Source organism: Hemitrygon akajei, chromosome 14, assembly GCF_048418815.1.
Source record: "Hemitrygon akajei chromosome 14, sHemAka1.3, whole genome shotgun sequence".
NCBI lineage: Eukaryota > Metazoa > Chordata > Chondrichthyes > Myliobatiformes > Dasyatidae > Hemitrygon > Hemitrygon akajei.
Window position 1 is genome coordinate 4,293,769 of NC_133137.1, and position 23,456 is coordinate 4,317,224.

General features: G+C 39.6%; 1 protein-coding gene across 8 annotated transcripts in view; it reads left to right on the plus strand.

Annotated features, from left to right (window-relative positions):
- The window catches only part of LOC140738238 (citron Rho-interacting kinase-like), a 244,104-nt gene that overhangs the window by 186,654 nt on the left and 33,994 nt on the right, over positions 1 to 23,456 (plus strand). For 6 of the 8 annotated variants that reach the window (XM_073065370.1, XM_073065372.1, XM_073065374.1 and 3 more), the window contains 11 exons: positions 5,499 to 5,590; positions 9,310 to 9,411; positions 12,745 to 12,914; positions 13,096 to 13,137; positions 14,918 to 14,998; positions 18,924 to 19,059; positions 19,296 to 19,435; positions 20,662 to 20,754; positions 20,958 to 21,066; positions 21,765 to 21,893; positions 22,431 to 22,511. In XM_073065370.1, coding sequence (XP_072921471.1) covers positions 5,499 to 5,590; positions 9,310 to 9,411; positions 12,745 to 12,914; positions 13,096 to 13,137; positions 14,918 to 14,998; positions 18,924 to 19,059; positions 19,296 to 19,435; positions 20,662 to 20,754; positions 20,958 to 21,066; positions 21,765 to 21,893; positions 22,431 to 22,511 — 1,175 coding nt within the window. The remainder of the gene's footprint in view (positions 1 to 5,498; positions 5,591 to 9,309; positions 9,412 to 12,744; positions 12,915 to 13,095; positions 13,138 to 14,917; positions 14,999 to 18,923; positions 19,060 to 19,295; positions 19,436 to 20,661; positions 20,755 to 20,957; positions 21,067 to 21,764; positions 21,894 to 22,430; positions 22,512 to 23,456) is intronic. The other 2 variants (XM_073065371.1, XM_073065378.1) reach the window with 1 other exon arrangement.

Sequence of the window (23,456 nt, forward strand, 5' to 3'; positions counted from 1 at the left end):
GTGAGTGGTGAGTTGTGTGAATCCAGTGTGGTACAGTGTCCATCGTGTGAGTGGTGAGTTGTGTGAATCCAGAGTGGTACGGTGTCCATCGTGTGAGTGGTGAGTTGTGTGAATCCAGAGTGGTACGGTGTCCATCGTGTGAGTGGTGAGTTGTGTGAATCCAGTGTGGTACAGTGTCCATCGTTTGAGTGGTGAGTTGTGTGAATCCAGTGTGGTACGGTGTCCATTGTGTGAGTGGTGAGTTGTGTGAATCCAGTGTGGTACGGTGTCCATTGTGTGAGTGGTGAGTTGTGTGAATCCAGTGTGGTACAGTGTCCATCGTGTGAGTGGGCCACTGTAGGAATCTGAGGTCTGAGGCTTTGGCTTGAGAGGCTTCAACAAGAGGGCCAGGTGAGCAGTAGGTGGGGACAGGTGATTTTTATTTTACTAGCAGTTAAGTTCAAGTTTAATTATCATTCAATCATACATGAATACCAGCGTTCCTCCGGGACTAAGTGCAAAACACAGTATCAACATCCATACATAGCACAAGATACAAATAGCACATATAAGAAAGCCGCAAACATACAGTTATACCAAAGAGTGAGTGTGAGTGTGTGTTTGTATAAAAATAAATTGATGGTGCATGGGAGTTGTCGGCAAGAACAAGCAGTTTTCAGCAGGCTGCAGGCGAACACACAGATGCAATCCACTGAACGAGCAGTGTAGGGCAGCACCGAAGGGAGGGCCCAGCCCCCATTCTATCACGGACATCCCTCTACGCTGCCTCTGGCATCTCCTCTCACTGGCAAGCCAGCAGCATGAGGCCTCATCCTCACTACAACCCAGGCAGTGTAGCTCCCCCGTGGTCAGTCGCACTAATAAACCAGTTGCACTGAAATTACAGCTAAATGCATAAAGGTAGGGATGCAGGATCAGGTGATTTGTTACAGCTGCAGAATGTGGGAGCCAGCGGACTCCATTGTGGTTCCTGGTGACCACATCTGCAGCAAGTGTTGATTGTTCAAGAAGCTCAGGCTCAATGTTGATGACTTTGAACCTGAGCTTCAAACATTGCAGTACATCAAGGATGGGGATAGTTACCCGGACACAGCGTTTCAGGAGGCAGTCACACCCATTAGATTAATGACTTGAAATTCAGTCTCGATCCAGGGACAAGATTGGGGATAGGCAGGAAGTGAGACTTGAGAGGTAAAGCTGGAAGAGGCTCAGTACCTGAGCTTGCTCAACAGGTCTGAGATTGTTGCTTCCTGTGAGGATAACAATTGGGCGTAGAAAGGATGAACAATTGGATTGTGGCATTGTTGTTCATGGAGTCATTCAAGAGGAGGGAGAGAAGAGAAATGTAGCTGTAATTGGAGAGAGTATAAACACAATTCCTACACTAAGTATTTTACACTACTATTAGACACTATTTATTTTTTATATATTTTTTACTCTAACAGTCATATTTTATGTATTACACTGCACTGCTGCTGCAAAACAACACGTTTCATGACATATGTTGGTGATAATAAACCTGATTCTGATTTATGATCTGGAACTCACTGCCTAATATGGGGATGGCTTTCAAAAAGGACTACTGAATGGATATGAGGAGAAATAATTTGCATAGCTGCAGAGGAAGAAGGGGGGTAAGAAGACTGTGCGTTCAATTGCAGGAGTTTCTACGACCTCAACCAAAGGTGTTATTGTCCTTTTTGAACATGTTTTTCACTATTGCAAGACTCTGCTGGACATTAAGAACTTAATGTTCAGCAGATCTACCCCATCAGTGCATTGCTCGTTGACGGAGAAATTGAAGGAGAACTTGGTACAGATTATGTGGTTGCCTGTGTCAGAGAGGCGTTGGTGTGCAAAGGAGGTGTGCAATCTAACAGTGAGTGATTGTGTTGGTTGTGATCACAAGATCCTTTTGGACATTGTTAATGTGGAATGATTCAGTGATTTATTGGTGGGTGGCAGGGGAGCTGCATGGCCGTGGTCAGAGTGAGGACCAGGCCTCAAGCTGCATTGTTGCCTGTTTACAGCCCCCAGGAGAGCAGTGTCAGAGTCGGTGTGCTCGACAGGACAATAGACAAAAGACAGTAGGTGCAGGAGTAGGCCATTCGGCCCTTCTAGCCAGCACCGCCATTCACTGTGATCATGGCTGATCATACACAATCAGTACCCCGTTCCTGCCCTCTCCCCATATCCCTTGACCCCGCTATCTATAAGAGCTCTATCTAACTCTCTCTTGAATGCATCCAGAGACTTGGCCTCCACTGCCTTCTGTGGCAGAGCATTCCACATATCCACCACTCTCTGGGTGAAAAAGTTCTTCCGCATCTCTGTTCTAAATGGCCTACCCCTTATTCTTAAACTGTGGCCTCTAGTTCTGGACTCACCCATCAGCGGGAACATGCTTCCTGCCTCCAGTGTGTCCAATCCCTTAATAATCTTATATGTTTCAATCAGATCCCCTCTCATCCTTCTAAATTCCAGTGTATACAAGCCCAGTCGCTCCAATCTTTCAACATATGACAGTCCCGCCATTCCGGGAATTAACCTTGTGAACCTACGCTGCACTCCCTCAATAGCAAGAATGTCCTTCCTCAAATTTGGAGACCAAAACTGCAGACAATACTCCAGGTGGGGTCTCACCAGGGCCCTGTACAGCTGCAGAAGGACCTCTTTACTCCTATACTCAATTCCTCGTTATAAAAGCCAGCATGCCATTAGCTTTCTTCACTGCCTGCTGTACCTGCATGCTTGCTTTCATTGACTGATGTACAAGAACACCTAGATCTCGTTGTACTTCCCCTTTTCCTAACTTGACTCCATTTAGATAGTAATCTGCCTTCCTGTTCTTGCCACCAAAGTGGATAACCTCACATTTATCCACATTAAACTGCATCTGCCATACATTTGCCTACTCACTCAACCTGTCCAAGTCACCCTGCATTCTCATAACATCCTCCTGACATTTCACACTGCCACCCAGCTTTGTGTCATCAGCAAATTTGCTAATGTTACTTTTAATCCCTTCATCTAAATCATTAATGTATATTGTAAACAGCTGCGGTCCCAGCACCGAACCTTGCGGTACCCCACTGGTCACAGCCTGCCATTCCGAAAGGGACCCGTTAATCGCTACTCTTTGTTTCCTGTCAGCCAGCCAATTTTCAATCCATGTCAGTACTCTGCCCCCAATACCATGTGCCCTAATTTTGCCCACTAATCTCCTGTGTGGGACTTTATCAAAAAGCTTTCTGAAAGTCCAGGTACACTACATCCACTGGCTCTCCCTTCTCCATTTTCATAGTGACATCCTCAAAAAACTCCAGAAAATTAGGCAAGCATGATTTTCCCTTCATAAATCCATGCTGACTCGGACTGACCCTTCTACTGCTATCCAAATGTGTCATAATTTCCTCTTTTATAATTGACTCCAGCATCTTTCCCACCACTGACGTCAGGCTACCCGGTCTATAATTCCCTGTTTTCTCTCTCCCTCCTTTCTTGAAAAGTGGGACAACATTAGCCACCCTCCAATCAGCAGGAACTGTTCCTGAATCTATAGAACATTGGAAAATGATTACCAATGTGTCCACGATTTCTAGAGCCACCTCTTTAAGTACCCTGGGATGCAGACCATCAGGTCCCAGGGATTTATCAGCCTTCAGACTTAACAGTCTATCCAACACCGTTTCTTGCCTAATATAAATTTCCTTCAGTTCATCCTTTACCCTAGTTCCTTTGGCCACTATTACATCTGGGAGATTGTTTGTGTCTTCCCTAGTGAAGACAGATCCAAAGTACCTGTTCAACTCATCTGCCATTTCCTTGTTCCCCATAATAAATTCACCCGTTTCTGTCTTCAATGGCCCAATTTTGGTCTTAACTATTTTTTTGCTGTTCACATACCTAAAGAAGCTTTTACTATCCTCCTTTATATTCTTGGCTAGTTTACCTTCGTACCTCATTTTTTCTTGGCGTGTTGCCTTTTTTGTTATCTTCTGTTGCTCTTTAAAAGCTTCCCAGTCCTCCGGTTTCCCACTCATCTTTGCTATGTTATACTTCTTCTCTTTTATTTTTATACTGCCCTTTACTTTACAGAGACGGGGTGGCCGTGGTCAGAGTGAGGACTGGGCCTCAAGCTGCATTGTTGCCTGTTTACAACTCCTAGGAGAGCAGTGTCAGAGTCGGTGTGCTCGACAGGAGACGGGGTGGCCGTGGTCAGAGTGAGGACCAGGCCTCAAGCTGCATTGTTGCCTGTTTACAGCCCCCAGGAGAGAAGTGTCAGAGTCGGTATGCTCGACAGGAGGCAGGGTGGCTGGGGTCGGAGAGTTGCCAGTTTACAGCCCCCAGGAGAGAGGTGTGAGAGTCGGTGTGCTCGACAGGAGGTGGGGTGGCTGGGGTCGGAGCAGCCCCTAGTGTTACCCTGGCTGATGACAAACCTTATCATGTTCAACTGCAGATTACTGCAGCATTCATGGACTCAAGGTCTTGGACTATATTTCTTTTGTGTGACTGTATTTTACTGATATCTTATACAGTACGTGCTTGCTATCTTATTTGTGCTTTATGTGCTTTGTATTTTGTATGAGTGTTGGTACTGTGTGCTGCACCTTGGGCCTTGAGTAACACTGTTTTGTTTGGCTGGGTAGTTGTGTACAGTTGAATGACAATTAAACTGGAACTATGAGGGAATAGAACTAAATAAACAATTCAACCTGAATTTGTTGCCTCAATGGACTGAGTGGCCTCCTCCTTGGCTATTATGATTCTAATTGCAAATGTCACTACTGTTCTTGCCTGTACCACAGATCAATTGCTTTTTAGGATCCCTCCTGGTAGAGATCTGTAATGGTTCCTAAACAATCATCTTTTCCTTCTAAGAACTGTTTTATCTCCTGGAAAGGTTCAAAGGTTCATTTTATTATCCAAGTTTGAATGCAGAGTACAACTCTGAGATCCATCTTCTCCAGATAGCCATGAAATACAGAAAAACTGTGAAGTCATTGAAAGAAAAAACATCAGCACCCCCCATCGCATGAAAAAGAAACAAAAACTTTAATCCCCCCACCCCCCTCGCACAAAAGCTAACAGATCGTCTGCCCAGAAAATACCAGCTAGAACATCAAACCCCCAACCCCCTCACTTGCACAAAAACTAACAAATCACCCACAAGGACATCAAACCCCGCACCCCCCAACCTACTAATTGTCAACTAGAAAGAAAACACAGAAGAATAAAGGGGACTAATCTAAACTACTATCCACACCAATAATCACATATACTTCATAATTTCAAAAACATCCTCCATCAGCATCAGGAGAGCAACCGCTCAAGCTCAGTTCTTCCACGGAGAGTGACCGCAGACCTGCGGAGATGGGTAACTTGAACAGCATACATCCTTGGCTCTTAAAAAATTTATTAATTTGCTAGCTCTAAATGTCATCTATGTCTGCAGCAGTTATCCATGTTCTGCCATCTCATGGTTTTTCATTTGATAGAAATGGGAAACGAGGGCAACAGGGCTGGGAACGGAAATATATCATCCTGGAAGGATCTAAAGTTCTCCTTTACGACAATGATTCTATAGATGGTAAGTAATAAATGCTTTGAATAATATTCAACATATGTTATTAGACAGGCTGTACTTGCTTCATCCTGTAATTATCACTGCTTCCTAATAGCACTTTGGGAGAACATCTGTCCAATGTGGATATTCAGTAGGTGCTGTGAAGTCACTGCTCTGGATCCAAATAGACAATAGGTGCAGAAGTAGACCATTCGGCCCTTCGAGCCTGCACCACCATTTTGAGATCATGGCTGATCAACTACTATCAATACCCGGTTCTTGCCTTGTCCCCATGTCCCTTGATTCCCCTATCCATAAGATACCTATCTAGCTCCTTGAAAGCATCCAGAGAATTGGCCTCCACTGCCTTCCAAGGCAGTGCATTCCAGACCCCCACAACTCTCTGGGAGAAGAAGTTTTTCCTTAACTCTGTCCTAAATGACCTACCCCTTATTCTCAAACCATGCCCTCTGGTACTGGACTCTCCCAGCATCTGGAACATATTTCCTGCCTCTATCTTGTCCAATCCCTTAATAATCTTATATGTTGCAATCAGATCCCCTCTCAATCTCCTTAATTTCAGCATGTACAAGCCCAGTCTCTCTAACCTCTCTGTGTAAGATAGTCCGGACATCCCAGGAATTAACCTTGTGAATCTACACTGCACTTCCTCTACAGCCAGGATGTCCTTCCTTAACCCTGGAGACCAAAACTGTACACAGTACTCCAGGTGTGGTCTCACCTGGGCCCTGTACAAATGTAAGAGGATTTCCTTGCTCTTGTACTCAATTCCCTTTGTAATAAAGGCCAACATTCCATTAGCCTTCTTCACTGCCTGCTGCACTTGCTCATTCACCTTCAGTGACTGATGAACAAGGACTCCTAGATCTCTTTGTATTTCTCCCGTACCTAACTTTATACCGTTCAGATAATAATCTGCCTTCCTGTTCTTACTCCCAAAGTGGATAACCTCACACTTATTCACATTAAACGTCATCTGCCAAGTATCTGCCCACTCACCCAGCCTATCCAAGTCACCCTGAATTCTCCTAACATCCTCATCACATGTCACACTGCCACCCAGCTTAGTATCATCAGCAAACTTGCTGATGTTATTCTCAATGCCTTCATCTAAATCGTTGACGTAAATCATAAACAGCTGTGGTCCCAATACCGAGCCCTGTGGCACCCTACTAGTCACCACCTGCCATTCCGAGAAACACCCATTCACCGCTACCCTTTGCTTTCTATCTGCCAACCAGTTTTCTATCCATGTCAATGTCTTCCCCCCAATGCAATGAGCTTTGATTTTACCCACCAATTTCCTATGTGGGACCTTATCAAATGCCTTCTGAAAATCGAGGTACACTACATCCACTGGATCTCCCTTGTCTAACTTCCTGGTTACATCCTCGAAAAACTCCAATAGATTAGTCAAGCATGATTTACCCTTGGTAAATCCATGCTGGCTCGGCCCAATCCTATCACTGCTATCTAGATATGCCACTATTTCATCTTTAATAATGGACTCTAGCATCTTCCCCACTACTGATGTTAGGCTGACAGGTCGATAGTTCTCTGTTTTCTCCCTCCCTCCTTTCTTAAAAAGTGGGATAACATTAGCCATTCTCCAATCCTCAGGAACTGATCCTGAATCTAAGGAACATTGGAAAATGATTACCAATGCATCTGCAATTTCCAGGGCCACCTCCTTTAGTACCCTAGGATGCAGACCATCTGGACCTGGGGATTTGTCAGCCTTCAGTCCCATCAGTCTACTCATCACTGTTTCCTTCCTAATGTCAATCTGTTTCATTTCCTCTGTTACCCTATGTCCTTGGCCCATCCATACATCTGGGAGATTGCTTGTGTCTTCCTTAGTGAAGACAGATCTAAAGTACTTATTAAATTCTTCTGCCATTTCTCTGTTTCCCATAACAATTTCACCCAATTCATTCTTCAAGGGCCCAACATTGTTCTTAACTATCTTCTTTCTCTTCACATATCTAAAAAAGCTTTTGCTATCCTCCTTTATATTCCTGGCTAGCTTGCGTTGGTACCTCATTTTTTCTCCCCGTATTGCCTTTTTAGTTAAGTTCTGTTGTTTCTTAAAAATTTCCCAATCATCTGTCCTCCCACTCACCAAATGGTACAGAAAAACTAAAAGATATATTTACCCAATCGGCAGTGGACAAAAGCTGACCTCACAAATTGAGAGGACACCAGAACTTTTTATTATGTTACAGTTTACCTTAATTACATATGTCTAGAAGTTCATTCCTGGTCAATTGTATGAAATGTACTTGTAGCAGCTACAATCTTTAACAGAATCCCTTTAAAATGATTTTTACATATTTCAGTATTATGCATTCTAGAGACAGAATATAACATGTCAACTAATTTCTATGGTGTTTAATGTAATTGGGGTGTATCTTTGTAAAGACTGGATGATGAAAGCTGAAATGCAAATATCCAAAGAAAGGAAAAGGGCACAGCTTTTAAAACTGGTGAAAAGGATACTCTCTGGATCAAAAGGCAGAGTTAGTTGAGCAGAAATAACTCTGGTGACATGTTCTTCATCAGTCAAGTGTCATTTAATTACATACATACATGTATACACCATATACAGTGTATATAGAAATGATGTAATGTTTCTTTGAACCAGCATGTAAAACACATAATACACGATAACTTATGAAGGTAAGGATAAAATCTACAAATGAATTACACATAAATAAGAAACTAAAGTGCATTAATATTAAATATCATAAGGTACGGAACAGATTAATCAGCGACACATTGATTACGATGTGGCTGGGAGTTCGTAAACCTAATGGCCTGGGGAAAGAAACTGTTTCTCATCCTGACCATTCTTGTTTTTATACATCATATTCTCCTACCTGATGGTAGAAAGTCAAAGAGGATGCCGCATGGATGGCTGGGATCCTTTATCATACCAAGGGCCCTGCATACGCAGCGCTCCTGTTAAGTGTACCCGATGGATGGTAGGGAGACCCCTATGCTCCTCTCAGCTGTTTTTACAGTTCTTTGTAGGGACTTCAGGTCTGATGCTCAACTTCTCCCATACCAGATGGAGATGCAACTTGACAGGATGTTATCAATGGTGCTCCTGTAAAACGCTGTTAAGATGGGGCGTGAGAGCCTTGCTTGCTTCAGTCTTCTTAGGAAGTAGAGGCACTGCTGTGCCTTCTTGTCAGGGTGGTGATATTTAAGGGACCAAGTCATTCAAATCACATTTCAATGAAAGAAGGAAATATTGGCAATAAAATTGGCAATTGGACCATCAAGACTTAGTTTAATAGGACAACTTTGTCAAGAGGCAGAGAGTTTTGCAGTGACGTAAAAAAGGTAGGATTTAGTAGCTTACAGGTACAGAAGGCCAATGAGATAATTGAAGGTACAGAACATAATGAAAGTCTTTTTTTTCCTTACATTCTTTTTGTAGTAGATATGATGAATGATTTCACCTGGTAAGCAATAAATATTGATTAACTTGCACCACCAAGCTATGTGGCACTTTGATTTACTGTGGACGATATTGCAAAAAAGTGGACATAGTTCAGTTGATAGTTAGTAGCAGCTGTCTTCCATTCACACTTTGAAAGGTTTGGCAGGAGAATGAAATAGAGTAATGAATTTGTCTATGTTGTATAAAATGGTTTCCTCAATTTTGCTACATTTTGTCACTAAATGTATAATGTGTTGTTCTTACCCTCTAACAGGGCAAAGACCAATTGATGAATTTGAACTATGCTTGCCTGATGGGGATGTGACAGTGCATGGAGCAGTTGGAGCCACTGAACTTGTAAACACTGCAAAGACAGGTGAAACTCAGTTATGAAATTTGAGAACAAAAAAATAACCTCAGTGGAATATCAAAGTTGAAAGTAAATTTATTAACAATTTATGTTTTATGTTTCTATATACCACCTTGTGATTCATTTTCTCACAGCAATTTACATGAAAAACTGAAATACAATAGAATTTTACAAAAACTGTACATAGACAGATCGGCAGACACCAAAGTGCAAAAGAACTGTCCAAATAAAAGTAACGCTACAAAAGTGAGTCTATAGATCGTAGAATCAATTCAGTGTACTAATGAATGAAGTTATCCAACCAGATTTAGAAGACTAATCTGAGGGATAATAACTATTTCTGAACCTGGTGGTGTGGAACTTAAGGCTTCTATACCTTCTGCCCAATGACAGTAGCAAGAATCAACTATATAATTATATTAGATTATTAAAATATCCTGTAAGTATGGTGGGAAAGGAAGTATAAGAAAGCATATGTAAGTGAGTACATTACTGGATGGTACAATCTAAGATAGCAAATATATTTGCATTCTCTTTGAATTAAGTTCCTGGTTTTGGTAAGAATTTTATAGGAGATACCTGACTGCTAGAAGATAGTAAATCATGCTACTATGCACCTATATTTTGTTGACCAATTAGAGAGACCTGGAAGGAGGTTGCCTTTTTACCTGTTTAAGAAATAGAGCATGGTCTTATTTTTATTTAAGCCAGTCCTATATAGCAGAATGCTCAGACAGTACAAGCTGTGGAGTAAGAAGCCAAGTGACAAGCATGTTCCAAATAGAATACAAAGTGTAAAGGTGAGCAAGTGTTTTATTCAATGATAGGCTGTTTACATTAGACACCAGGACATGTGTGTTTTTATTTTATATTACATATTATTTAAACTTATATGTAGGTAGTTAACGCTATATGAAGTTGCTTCTTCATTATTAACTACCTACATAAATACATTTTAAAATACAAGTTAGATGATTAGACAAATAAAACTACAGGTGCAATTCAAAGAAGACAAATGTGAAAGATGTATTTGGAGAGAGGAAATAAAGGAATGGAAATAAATGAATTTGTTTATGGAAAATGAAAATTAATAGTCTAGCTACATTTCTTGTTGAAATATTTTAAAGCAGTAACTGGATTCATGGTTTTAATTTTCTAAAACTCAGCTTGTATAAACTGTTGCACCAAAGAGCAAAAGCTTCTTTCATGTACAGGCAATGAATTGTTTCAGAATGTCTAGGTTAATATTGAAATGTCAGGGTAAAATTCAAAAGAAAGTATAAAAGCAAAAAGAATTTTCAATGTGAAGGCTAATTCTGGTAAGATGGCAGTGCGCTTGGATGCAGTGGCCTCTCTGGATCCAATCAAAGGTGTAATTGTACGTCCTTTGGATCTTTTTTATGATTGCAAGAGACTGAGGGATATTAAGAACATCAAGTACGGCAAAAGTACTCCACTGGCGAGTTGCTGGATACTCCACTGGCGAGTTGCTGGATACTCCACTGGCGAGTTGCTGGATACTCCACTGGCGAGTTGCTGGATAGCAATGGAGCCGGACTTGTTTTGCACCATGTTGCAGCCTGCCTCGGCCACTCAGGGAAGGAGGGGTCGGAGGCAGTGTGTGGAGGTGGTGCATGATCCAACAAACAGTGGATATGATTGGCTTGGACATTTTTATTGTGACCACAAGATCCCTGTAGGATACAGTGAGTCTGATGTACCGGTTCATTGGTGAGACCAGCAGTGGGGAAGCTGAGTTGCCTCGGTTGTTGCAGAACTGTGTGTCACTGGATTTCATACTGGGTTGGGAGCTTACTCCTCCCTTGGTGCTGCTCTCCAGTGTTCGCTTCTGTGAAGACAAGCTGTATTGCGTTCACCTGCGGCTGCAGTTGCACGACATGAAGATCTGCTACGGAAACGTGGCTTCAGGACAATATCCATAGGGCATGAATCTACAGGCTGACACTTAGGGACCTGGGCTGTATTATTATATTTTTTTCTCTGTTTTTCTGCTGCCATAATTCTATGTGCTGTGTGTGATTGTTAGTACTGTGTTTTGCACCTTGGCCCCAGAAGAACACTATTATGTTTGGCTAGATTCCTGTGTATAGTTGAATGACAATTAAACTTGAACCTGATTTGAAGTGTTGTTCCACTGGCTTTTTCTATTGCCTTTGTGGATATATAATCAGTAATTTAGATCTATTTGTGCTCCTTATATTTAATACTTTTGCAGATGTAGTAATGTTTGACCAGGTAGTTGATAATGATGAAGAAAGCTGTAAACTACAGAAAAATATCATTGGACGAATGAGCAGAAACATAGCAAATGGAGAATGATAAGATTTTAGGATAAGGCAAGGGATTATATGATGAGGATTAAAGCAACTTTTGATGTCCATTAACCCCTGAAGATAAGCAGGTCAGATAGATAACAAGGCATTAGGGTTACAGGAAAGGCCATGATATAGAATCCAAGAGTAAAGGGATTGTGCTTGAACTGCACACAGCAGTTTACACCTCAGCTGATGTAATGCTACATAGGGTGTGATAGTTCTGGTGAGATTCATAGAGATATTGTCAGAATCTGAGAATCTGGAGTTGATTTCCTTGGGACAGAGGTGGCCAAGTGGAGATTTGACTGAAATATATAAAACTGTAACAAGCCTGAGCAGAATAAATAGCTCTATTTCCCTTGAGAAGTAAATAGATTTGCAGTAAAAATTGTAGAATGTTGGGAATTCGGGCGTCTACCTGACAATTGTTATAGCAGAAATCCTCCTCGTATTTAAAATTTAAGCAGAAAGGCCCTTGAGGTCCTATAAGCTTATCTGGTCACTGAATTTGAACAGGGAAGTGGGACTGACAAAGTTGCTTTTCTTTAGGGCTGCAGAACAACAGTGGTTTGGATAGCCTCCTTCTACAATTCAAGTTTTTAAGATTCTATTCAAAGATTTTTAAATGTTACATCTTCTGGTAAATCAACCAATGATCAACAGGAAAAAAGAATAAATTCTTTGCAATGTTGAGGAATAAAATAACTGCTCATTGCAAAGAGCTCTGACCTTTCTCATTGTTGTGTGGAGGATGTTTCTATTTGAAAGAGGTGGGTAACTATGAGATGGAGAATACAAATCTCCTTCCTACTTTGGGCGAATGGTTTTAAAGAAGGCAGTCCATAAATATAATCCATATGTGTATATTTAAGTCACTTAAGGCTACAAGAATTTTCATTACTTTTCCATTGATGGTTTGGTTGTATTCAAAAATATAAGACAATGATTTTGATATTACAGTAGTCAGTAGTTTTCCTTTTTTGTCAAATTCCTCTACTCATAGATGTGCCTTATGTGCTGAAGATAGAATCTCAGCCACACACAACCTGCTGGCCTGGTCAGACACTCTACATGCTTGCTCCGAGCTTCCCGGACAAGCAGCGCTGGGTTGCTGTTTTGGAGTCTGTTGCAGCTTCTGGACGGAAATCATGTGAAAAAGCAGAGAGAGCTGCTGTAAGTGCCAGTATTTAGATTATGCTTGTCCAGTTTTCTTTCATCTAAAATTCCTTGAAACATAGCCCTTGTTTATATTTATTGTAACCTGACAATTTGACTTGTTTGCCATTGATAGTTCATGTTTCTAACTAAGCATGTGCTATAGCCTGGAATGATCCCTATTGTCAATATATGATAGGCTGAAGTGGCCCAGAGCGATGCCCTTGTCCTGTTGGTGAAGGTAAAACAATTACACAATTGTGCTTGTCCTATGCTTGTCCTGCATGCCACTGCAAAATACATTTTGTAGCATTGCTTTTCATCTTTATGGGGCTTATTAACACAACAAGCTTTCAACATTGCAAAAACTAAAATTTCTGCCTTGCAAAATGTTTTGAAAATAATTGCTTGTTTAAATGGTTTCACATGTGATGCATTTGACATTAATTATTGTAGGTTCAAAGACATGTACAGGCTCTATAACCAACAAAAATTAATAGAATAAAGTTACCTATCTTTAGGCCTTACTGAAGCATATGTATGCTTTACTGATATGTAGAGAAAAGCTTCACCTTTCTGGGAAAACACAAGTTAATATTCTAGATTGGCCCAGGCAACCAGCAACCATGGCTCTTCTTGAAGTAAACAGTTCTTCAAGACATGTATTCTTTCTGCTACATCATGCTGTTGACACATTACCAAACATTGATCACTTTTGCTTGCATGCGTTTGCCATGTTCTCATTTATTTATAAACTGCATCTTGATTAGGAATCATCTGCACTAAGCCTAAGATTGTCTGGCAGAACCACAAATAAAAACTGCAGTCCTGGCAGTTCATGGCCAGTTATCTCCATTTCTACTGATAGAAGTTCAAACAAACTTCTGTGCAACTTATCCTTAATAGTTTGCTCTGGCTGATTTTGAGCTTTTTTTGTGCAATTGGTTTCAACATGCACTCAGGTAAGTGGAGAGAATTCCATTGCACTCTTGACGTGTGCCTCACAGATAGTGAGAAGGTTTTAGAGTTCAGTCAACCATATAGGATCTTCAACTACTGATCTGCTCTTAAGACATAGTACATATATGACTGCTGGAGCTGACCTGCTCGTTAATGGAGTGGTGACTCAGATGTAGTGATGCTATTAAATGTCAAAGGTAGATGTTTTGCCTTGCACTTCCTGGAAATTTTCTTTGAGCAAACCATGGTTCAATTCTCTGGAATTTGGAAGGTTAGGATTTGACAAAATATTAAGGAGAATTGATGGAGGTTAATTATTGCCATTACTTGGGAAGTCTCAAACTAGATAGACATAAACAACAAATTGCCAGATCATTTGGGAATTAAAATTAAAAACACTTCTCAAATTAGTGAATGGTAATAATTTGAAACTCTACCATCTAAAAATGGGAGAATTGTTGCTTATATTTATTAATTAAAGCATATGAATCTAAAATTGCAGACCAAAATAAAGTGGAACAGGACTAAGGAACTAAATGTCCATGCTTGTTTCTATATATTTATCATAAATCTCTATGGTCTGGTTAATTATAAAATAAAATGTTAATTCCTGTTTTTTCTATCAAAACTCTTGAATTTTGACGCTTTGCAGTCTTCATTAATCAAAATAGAATGACCCTAGGTACTCTAGTCCAAAAGGCTTCAATGTTTCCATATAACCATATAACAATTACAGCACGAAAACAGGCCAACTCGGCCCTTCTAGTCCGTGCCAAATGCTTACTCTCACTCCTTCGAATTTCATGGTTTGAAGTTTTAGTGACACATACATCATAGGCTTTGCTACAATCGCTTGATGCCATTTAACTCAAACTAATCCTTTTTTATATTATCTAAGTTCCATAATGTATTGGTGCAGTCTAATTGTCAATGCTGGAGTGAGTGATTAATTAAAAAGAACATTTCTGTCCAAAACTGTAAACTGAGTTTGCACAAATTATGGAGTAGCATACATGTTCATGAAAGCACATACTAATGTGATAGTTTGTTTAATTCTGCAGAAGTTACTGGGAAATTCCTTGCTGAAGCTAGAGGGAGATGACCGTTTGGATATAAATTGCACTTTACCACTCACTGAACAGGTATGTTGGAAACAGAATAAATAGATTTTCGCCGTAGCTAACTTATGGTCATTTGCCAGCCACAGGGCGTATTAGGTCGAAAGACATGTTACTTTTTCAGAATGCAGAGTTAAAATGAAACTTGACCTTTGAGGTCACAGGTGTATTAATGTACTTGCCTTGGAGGTGGTAGAGCCTAGAACGAATAGGTTAACTTCTAGGAATAGAAGTTTTCTTGTGAGGAGCTATTATATAAGATTAGTGGTTGCTCACTCTAGTTTAAAAGAATAGGTGGTGATTTTATTGAAAAGAGTTCACACATAAAGAGAGACTAAAATCAGGTGAGTGAACGAGCTCATTGCTGCTTTGCTTATTGGTTCAAGGTGACAGAGTGGATATTGCCCTTTTTGACAATCATATGCCATCTGATTCACCTCTCTTGAGAACAGGCATAGAAAGTTGGCCCAACTGCTTGTACCAGAGTGGAATTAGAATGTATCTGAGAATCAGAGACTGGATGTTGTTGCACGTATGTCTGATGGAGAGTTGGAAATGTAGCGAATGTTCACAATGGACTGGGAGTTGGAGAAGAAGGAATGAGGAACAAGTGAGATAGTCAGATATGCCAGGATAATGCCTTCCTGGAGTTGTGGGATGATGGGGCACTTTGGTGGTGAGGGTGAGCACTGGGAGACTTATAGACTTGAGAAAGTCCTAATTTTGGAAGGGAGAATGGAAGGTAAGTATCTTACAGGCTTCATGGTTGAGTGCATGAATAAGAGATCACAGTACTAACAATGGCCTTCTCTGGAACAGTATACTCCAAGTGTCTCTGCAATTCAATAAAAAAAATTAAATGTTTAATTATAGAATATTATCATACTTACTTCTGACATGGATGTATTGCCAGGGTTCCGAAGGGAACTCTGGACAGGACATGCCCAATCAAATTCTTCATGTAACACAAAATGACAGGGAGTTGGTTTCACCACGATATGTTCGTGAAAAAGAATCAAATTTCAATTGGTCAGTGCTCACATTATCAACACTGGAATTGAATTTAGAGGCATGGGTTATGTATATTTCTGCATATTTCTGGCACAAATGTTACATGCGATTTATCAGCCCATGCCTAAAATTGGCATTAGTAATGCTACATAAAAACATGGTCAGCTTCATTAGCAAGAAATCATAAGGATAGAGTGTATAACTTTAGAAGGAGGTGTATATCATTTTGCTTTTTGAGTCTGCTCTGCCATTCAATGTGATCATGGCTGATCATCAAAACTCAGTGACCTGCTCCCAACTTCCCCCCATATCTCTTGGTTTCTTTAGCCATTGATATTGTATAATAATGTAAATATATTTAGTAATTTGGCCCAACTGCCTTCAGTAGTTGAGAATTTAATTGACTTGCCATCCTTTGGATATAGAAACTTCTCTTCATCTTGCTCCCAAATGGCTTGCTCTATTTCCTTCAGCATTGGCCCAAGATTCTGGACATCTTTTCTGCAGTGAGCTCCCTTTTCATTCTTTTAAACTCCAGTGACTATTATCCCAATCATACACCCATGCTGCAACTCCAGAAATCAATTTCATAAGTCTTTACTGCACTTCCTTTATAGTGCAAATATTATTCTTCAAAAAAGGAGACAAAACAACATACAAAGCTTATGCTGCAATCTCATCAAAGCCCTGTACCAATGGAATAAAACATCCACACCCCTTCTCACCAGGAGGGCCAGCATATTTGATTTATTGACAACCTGTTGGACTTTTTTGCTTGCTTTCATGGACTGATGCACAAAGTTATCCAGACCTTGCTGTAACCTCCCCATTACCTAATCTCACTGTTCAGACAGTACACTATCTTCCAAATATTTGAATGCTCTTCAATGCAATTCACTCACTCAACATATCCAAACTACTCTCTGCATCCTTCTCAATACTCATCTTTGCACCCAGCTCTATGTGATCTGCAGACTGGGCAATACTACATATATTTCCTTCATCTAAACTAATTATCATATATTGTGAATATCTGTAGTCCAAGCAGTGAACTCCAGGATACTCCTCTTGGAACTCAATCCCATCTGCCAGTCCAGCCAGAGCTGATACCTACAGATTTTTCCTAGTATTTAACATCCAGTCTGCCATCCTTTTCATTACATCCATTAATGCCAGTCTGCTCCCAGCACTACGGTGTCATCAGTTTTAATGGTGATGATGAATGGACTAAGTTCTAGACCAGGGATTCCCAACCTGGGTCCATGGACCCTTTTCTTAATGGTATTGGTCCATGGCATAAAAAAGATTGGGAAGTCCTATTCTAGACCCTAAAGACATAAGCAACAAAGTATAAGAAGCTTAATCAGGCACTCAAAACTACTCTGCCATTCAGTATGTTTGTGGCTGACCCAATCTTGACTCAATATCTCTTCTTAAACTTTATTGTAACCTCTTTACACCCTTGTAATTCAAATCTCTGCCTTAAATATGTTTGTAGAAGATTTTTTAAAATCCTCAATTCCATCTTAAATGAGTGATCCTCTGGGACTTCCAGGATCCAGAGAACTTTGGTGGATTATTACTTATGTATTTATTGTCCCTACAGTCACTTTGACCCAGTGCAGGCCACGGGGCCCAGGGACTATCTTTAATCTTTTTTTTGTCATTGTTAATGAAATTATTTTAAGTCCCTTCTTCCCTATAGTCTTTTGATTTTCTATTATTATAAAAGGATGGTTTTAGTGTCTTCAAATATGAAAACTAATGCAAAATAATCATTTAGAATTATTTAAAATAATCATTAATTTCCCCAGTATCAATTTTTAAGAGATCACATTCACTTCAGCTATACTCTTCCTCTTTATATTCCTGTAGAAGTCCTAGATACTCTCAATCAGCTGTGTGAAGAAAACTTGACACCATATTCCCAAAATAAACTTTCTATTTCAAGCTCAGTCATGGGAGATATTAACCAGATGGGCAGAAGAATAGACTTATGGAACACTTCCTTGAAGTACAACATTTCCATGACTGGAAGTTTCTGAATCTTGACCATTTTAAATGGAGAGAGAGTATTAGGGTGGTATTAAGAATCAACAAGCCATGCAGAAGAGCCAACCACCTCTCGTGCTGCCTGCCCCAACAGCCTCTCCCTCCCATGTTCCAAAGACATATCGGTTAGTAAGTTAATTGGTCATAGTAAGTTGTCCTGTGGTTAGGCCAGGGTTAAATAGGTGGGTTGCTGGACTGTGTGGCTCATTGGGGCAGAACTGCATCTTTAAATAAATAGATTATAAAAACCTCTCCAGAATGACTATCAATTGGCTCAGGCATCTCAAGCTTAGTTTATAAATGTTTCTCCATCCATCTTTCCAAGTAGAATGCAGAAGGGTTATTTCAAAGCACTGCAATTCATATTGTAGTCCCATTTGGATTAGTGTGTGCTTACGTTTGAAAGATAAGTGCATCCATACAAAAGAACAAAAGAAATAGGAACAGGTGTAAGCCATCTAGCCCGTCGAGCCTGCTCTGCCATTCAATGGCTGATCTGTCCATGGACTTATCTCCACCTACCTGCCTTTTCCCCATAACCCTGTATTCCCCTCAATAATTTTGATCCTCACATTGATAATTTTTGTTAACCAATTATATTAAGAGATATAGGACAAAAGCAGATACAGTATCTTCTGCATTAGATCACCAATCAGCCACTATCTCACACAGTACTGAAACTAGTTTTGAAGGGTTAATGTCTTTCCCATTATGGATATGTGTATGTAATTTGTTTTGGGGTACTGATGGAGCAGAAAAAAATGAAGTTTTGGTGTACATTCTTATTAAGGATGTGATTATAACTAGAGCCCATGCATTGAGTCATCAGAGAGTATCTACTTACGGTATTTTTTTCTGAGGAGAGCTGATTTTTGTGTATCTACAGATTGTGCTGGTTGGGACAGAGGAAGGTCTATATGCATTAAATGTTGTGAAGAACTCCCTTGTGCACATTCCTGGTGTGGGGTCAGTGTTCCAGCTTCATATCCTAAAGGAACTCGATCGACTCATCATGATTGCAGGTTATTATGGACTTGTTTGAATGTGTTAACCAGCAAGAAAACAGGTCAGGCACAACTTTAGAAAACTGCTATCGCACCATAAATGTTTAATTCAAAGGGTATAAATTTATAGTTTTATTTGATACTGATTGTAATACAGATTTTTTTACAGACTTGCACATTGTTATGCATTCTCAAAACACTTCACCCACATCAAGAGTGGTTGTGAATGATTAATTACATTATCTGTTTGACAGGAGAGGAGCGAACCCTCTGTTTTGTGGATATTAAGAAGGTGAAACTATCGATAGCTCAGTCCCATCTGCCAGCCCAGCCAGATCTCATACCTACAGTTTTTGACAACTTGAAAGGATGCCACCTGTTTGCAGTAGGAAAAGTGAGCACTTTAAATCAGATCTATTTATCATATACAAAACATTCAGTTCAACTTCAAAAGCAATTTGGCAGTTTAAATTTCTATAATCTTATTCTGAATGTCCAGACATATTCATTTATGAGTCAATGTGTGGGTAAGTAGATTTAAATAACAGCCAGAACAAACATATATAGATGTCTGTTATCTACAATAAGACATTTATCTGAATACAGTATTTAAAATGACTGTATTAAATATTCACTCTGTTAGAGTATTCTAGCTCTAAGATATGAATTTATTTCAACGTTAGGAATTTTACCACTGTCAGTTGCAAGGGACCTCCTTGTATACAGGGCCAATCAGAAACCCAGACCACAGTATGCAATGGCAAGTGATGTTGTTACACAAAATTATTCTCCACCTGATGGAAAATGCTCAATGTTTACTTTTCCCTTCACTTGGAGATGAGAAGGAAAGGTGAAAAAAGTTGAATGGAAACTATAGTCTCACATTTACTTTATATTTATGCCTTCTGCAATTTTTAAGGCAAGGGTATGCCTAAAGCAGGTTAGATTTGGTGCTCGAGCAGCATCTCCACCCATTCATATGGCAAGGTAAGGTTTAGTAATTGACAGTTTTTTAACTCAAAGCCTAGTTCATTGTCTTATCACAAGTACATGTATGCATGGGTGCAGTGAAAAACTTACAGCATTATCACGGACACATAACATTCACAAGAAAAACATAAATTTAACAGATTATACTCATTTTTTACAAGAAAGAACACAATTAGAACATAACAAAATAAAGTCCAATTAACTGCACAGTGGTTATGTGCTTTAAATTATTTAAATGTTTTTATTGTTTTTAGGCACATTTAAATGTTAATGATTTAAAACAGTAATAATAATTGTAATAAATGAGCTTTAGAGAGCTTCTAACTGTTTTGTAATTCAGAAGTGCTGGCAAAACAGTGGAACATGGCTTAGTTTGCTATCAAAGTACTTTCATCATATATATTCTGCACATAGCTCCTTTAAGAAGGAATTTGCACACAGTAGGCCTTGCCATAACAGAGAGCCTTACACTGATAATTGAACCACTTTTGTGTTGACCTCAGGAAATTGTCACTATTTAAACACGGATCTCTTTGTGGGATAGTAGTACACGTGGTTGATGAGCCATGAACTGTAAAATCCTATCGCTGAATCTATTGCGCTAATGGTTATGTTTTTTTTTCTCATCAGATTGAGGCTGGACCCTGTATCTGTGCAGCAATGCCAAATAAAGTATATGTCCTCCGTTATAACGAGGGTCTTGACAGCTTTGCAGTACGCAAGGTGAGTGTGCTCATATAGTTCAGAGTACAATTGTTTACTTTGTCTTATTGCTGTCTACTATTCTTCTGTAACTCAATTACTGATTTAGGCTATTCTATCTGATACAGAATTATCAAAAATAGCCTATATGCTATCCACTGACAAATTAGTTTTATTTTGATTTTATATAATCTGCACATTGGGCTATTACTTTGTCTGCATAGGAAATTGAAACATCTGAGCCCTGCAGTTGTATACAGTTTACTGCATACAGTATCATCATTGGAACCAACAAGTTCTATGAGATGGAAATGAAGAACTACACACTGGAGGGTAAGAAAACTTAATGTGAAACTGTAGCATTGAAAGCTTCAAAGCGGTTTTGGTTGCTTCGTACTTGTATGATGCCAGATACTGTTGTGAATAATGAAGCATTATTTTTATTTTATTATTAAATTGCCATCCTTTGTACATTATTGATGGAAAAAGTAATGTTTAAGCTTTGCATCTGCCTGGCTTCTCAGCTGCAGCAGTTGAACAGGAGAAATTCATTAATAACTTGTGGCCGCTATCAAGTTTAGACGGAGCATTATGGAGCATATTGGTCAAAGCTTACATCCACTTTCCACAGGGAATAAAAAGATGCAAAGAAAAGGGGCCCTGTCTGTGTTTCTTACCTTCATTTTCATAACTCAAGGGTACAAAGATCACTGGGAAGCTTCCATAGCTGAGAAAAAAATAATGTAGGATGACAAGAGTGGATTAAAACAGGTGGATAAAAGTTCCAGTTTGATATACTTTGTATATTCATTATTCTTTGTGTTTGGATAAAGTAAACACTTGAAACATTGGGTAACATTTCAAAGTAAACTAGTCATTGTGTAAATTAGCAACCAGCCAAATGTTGTCTTAATAACATTGATAGGCATATCGTAAATGTTGAACTTACTGTTGACCTCGTGAATTTGGTAAACTGTTCTTATTGAGAACTCTATACAGTATCTCATGTGACTCTATCTCTTGCACTACAGAGTTTCTGGATAAGAATGATATGACCTTGGCCTCTGCCATATTTGCTGCTTCATCCTACAGTTTCCCAATTGCCATCGCCCAGGTGAACAGCAGTGGACAAAAGGATGAGTATTTGCTCTGCTTCCATGGTAAGTATTGAGCCTGAAATATGGCCATTGCCTACTTATAATGATGCCTGCCTTCTGTACTTTATGACTTGATTAGGTATTAAGTCAGGTTTATATTGATACTCCTGCAATTGTTTTTACTTTAATGTGAATAACCCAACCATCTTACAAACAAATGGGTAGTGAAGATTTTCTGGGGAATGTTAAAGCAAAACCATAGATATTGATCATTGGAGTTGTGGGGAGGGAATTCTCCATTTGTGCTTTAGTAGTTTTGCAAGCCAGGCGTACATTCTGCACACCGCTCACCACTGAATGTGTGGCTTGTTGAGTACACAGGGTAATCTGACATAACCTTCAAGATGTCTGTTTATTGGGAAATACATCTCAATAATTAGAGCTTGTTGGTTCCACAGAAAGATGTAGAACGTAACTTCACATCCTGCTGCCTTATGTAGTCTGACACTTCTTATATTTTACATTCTGCTTCCTGCCATTATTAAAGTCATGAAACAATTTCACAGTTATGACTTGCTATTTTTTTAAATCTACAATTAGAATTTGGAGTCATTGTTGATTCGTACGGAAGGCGCAGTCGCACCGATGACCTGAAGTGGAAACGTTTGCCCTTGGCATTTGGTAAGTATGTCTTGTGGCATCTTTCTAGATTTGTATATTCAAATTTGTTAGCACAGAGTTCTATAAATTAGTATCATTCAATAATTTAGCTTAACTTTATGAGAAATGATTTAGACTTGGAAATTGGAAGCATGCTTCTAAAATTTTGAATTGGGAGATTTGTGGATTACAAGGAAGGTTATGATATAATTCAAGTTAATGAACTTGATGAATGGGTATATATTGAACCTGAGGCTAAACCACACTTGGATATTTCAGTTCCATGTGTTATGTAAAGGATTCAGAACCACTAGAATGAATTCACAAGTGATTTGTAATATAACCAATTACTGGAGCTAAAGGATCTCAGGAAAGACTGGACAAGATGAAACTGTAGTTTGTTTTAGAAAAGGATGTTTTTAATGGCATCATGTCTTACAGTACTGCACTCTCTAGTACTGCATTATCTATGGAATCAAATTTAGCCTGCAACATTCTGACACAGGCAGGAAAAGAATGAACTGGCTGATTAAGGCAAGCTACTTTTAAGGCAGAAAAGCCTGCAATTCCACAAAGAAGCTAGAAGCAGTAGGCTTGGCACTCAGCAGCAAAAACCACTGTGAGGAATGGGGAGAGAGATCATAGATGGAAGAGGAGGCACCATCACCTGGATGTGGATGGCAAAAGAGATGATGTTTAGTTTGTTTGAGGAATAGAGAAGATGAAACCCTGTTCCTCCTAGTCCGTAGAATATTTACTTGCTAATTCTGGCAGACCTACCTTCCTTTAGCTGCCCTATCACGAGAATCCAGGCCCACACCAATTAGAGGGATAATAACAATAGAGACCTCTACCTCATCAACATATTAGATTATTATCCCATCTCTCCAGAATTTACCATTACTTGGTTGTCTTCACATATGCTACAATGACCTGGGCATTTTTAGATCAAACCCTCTCCACCCA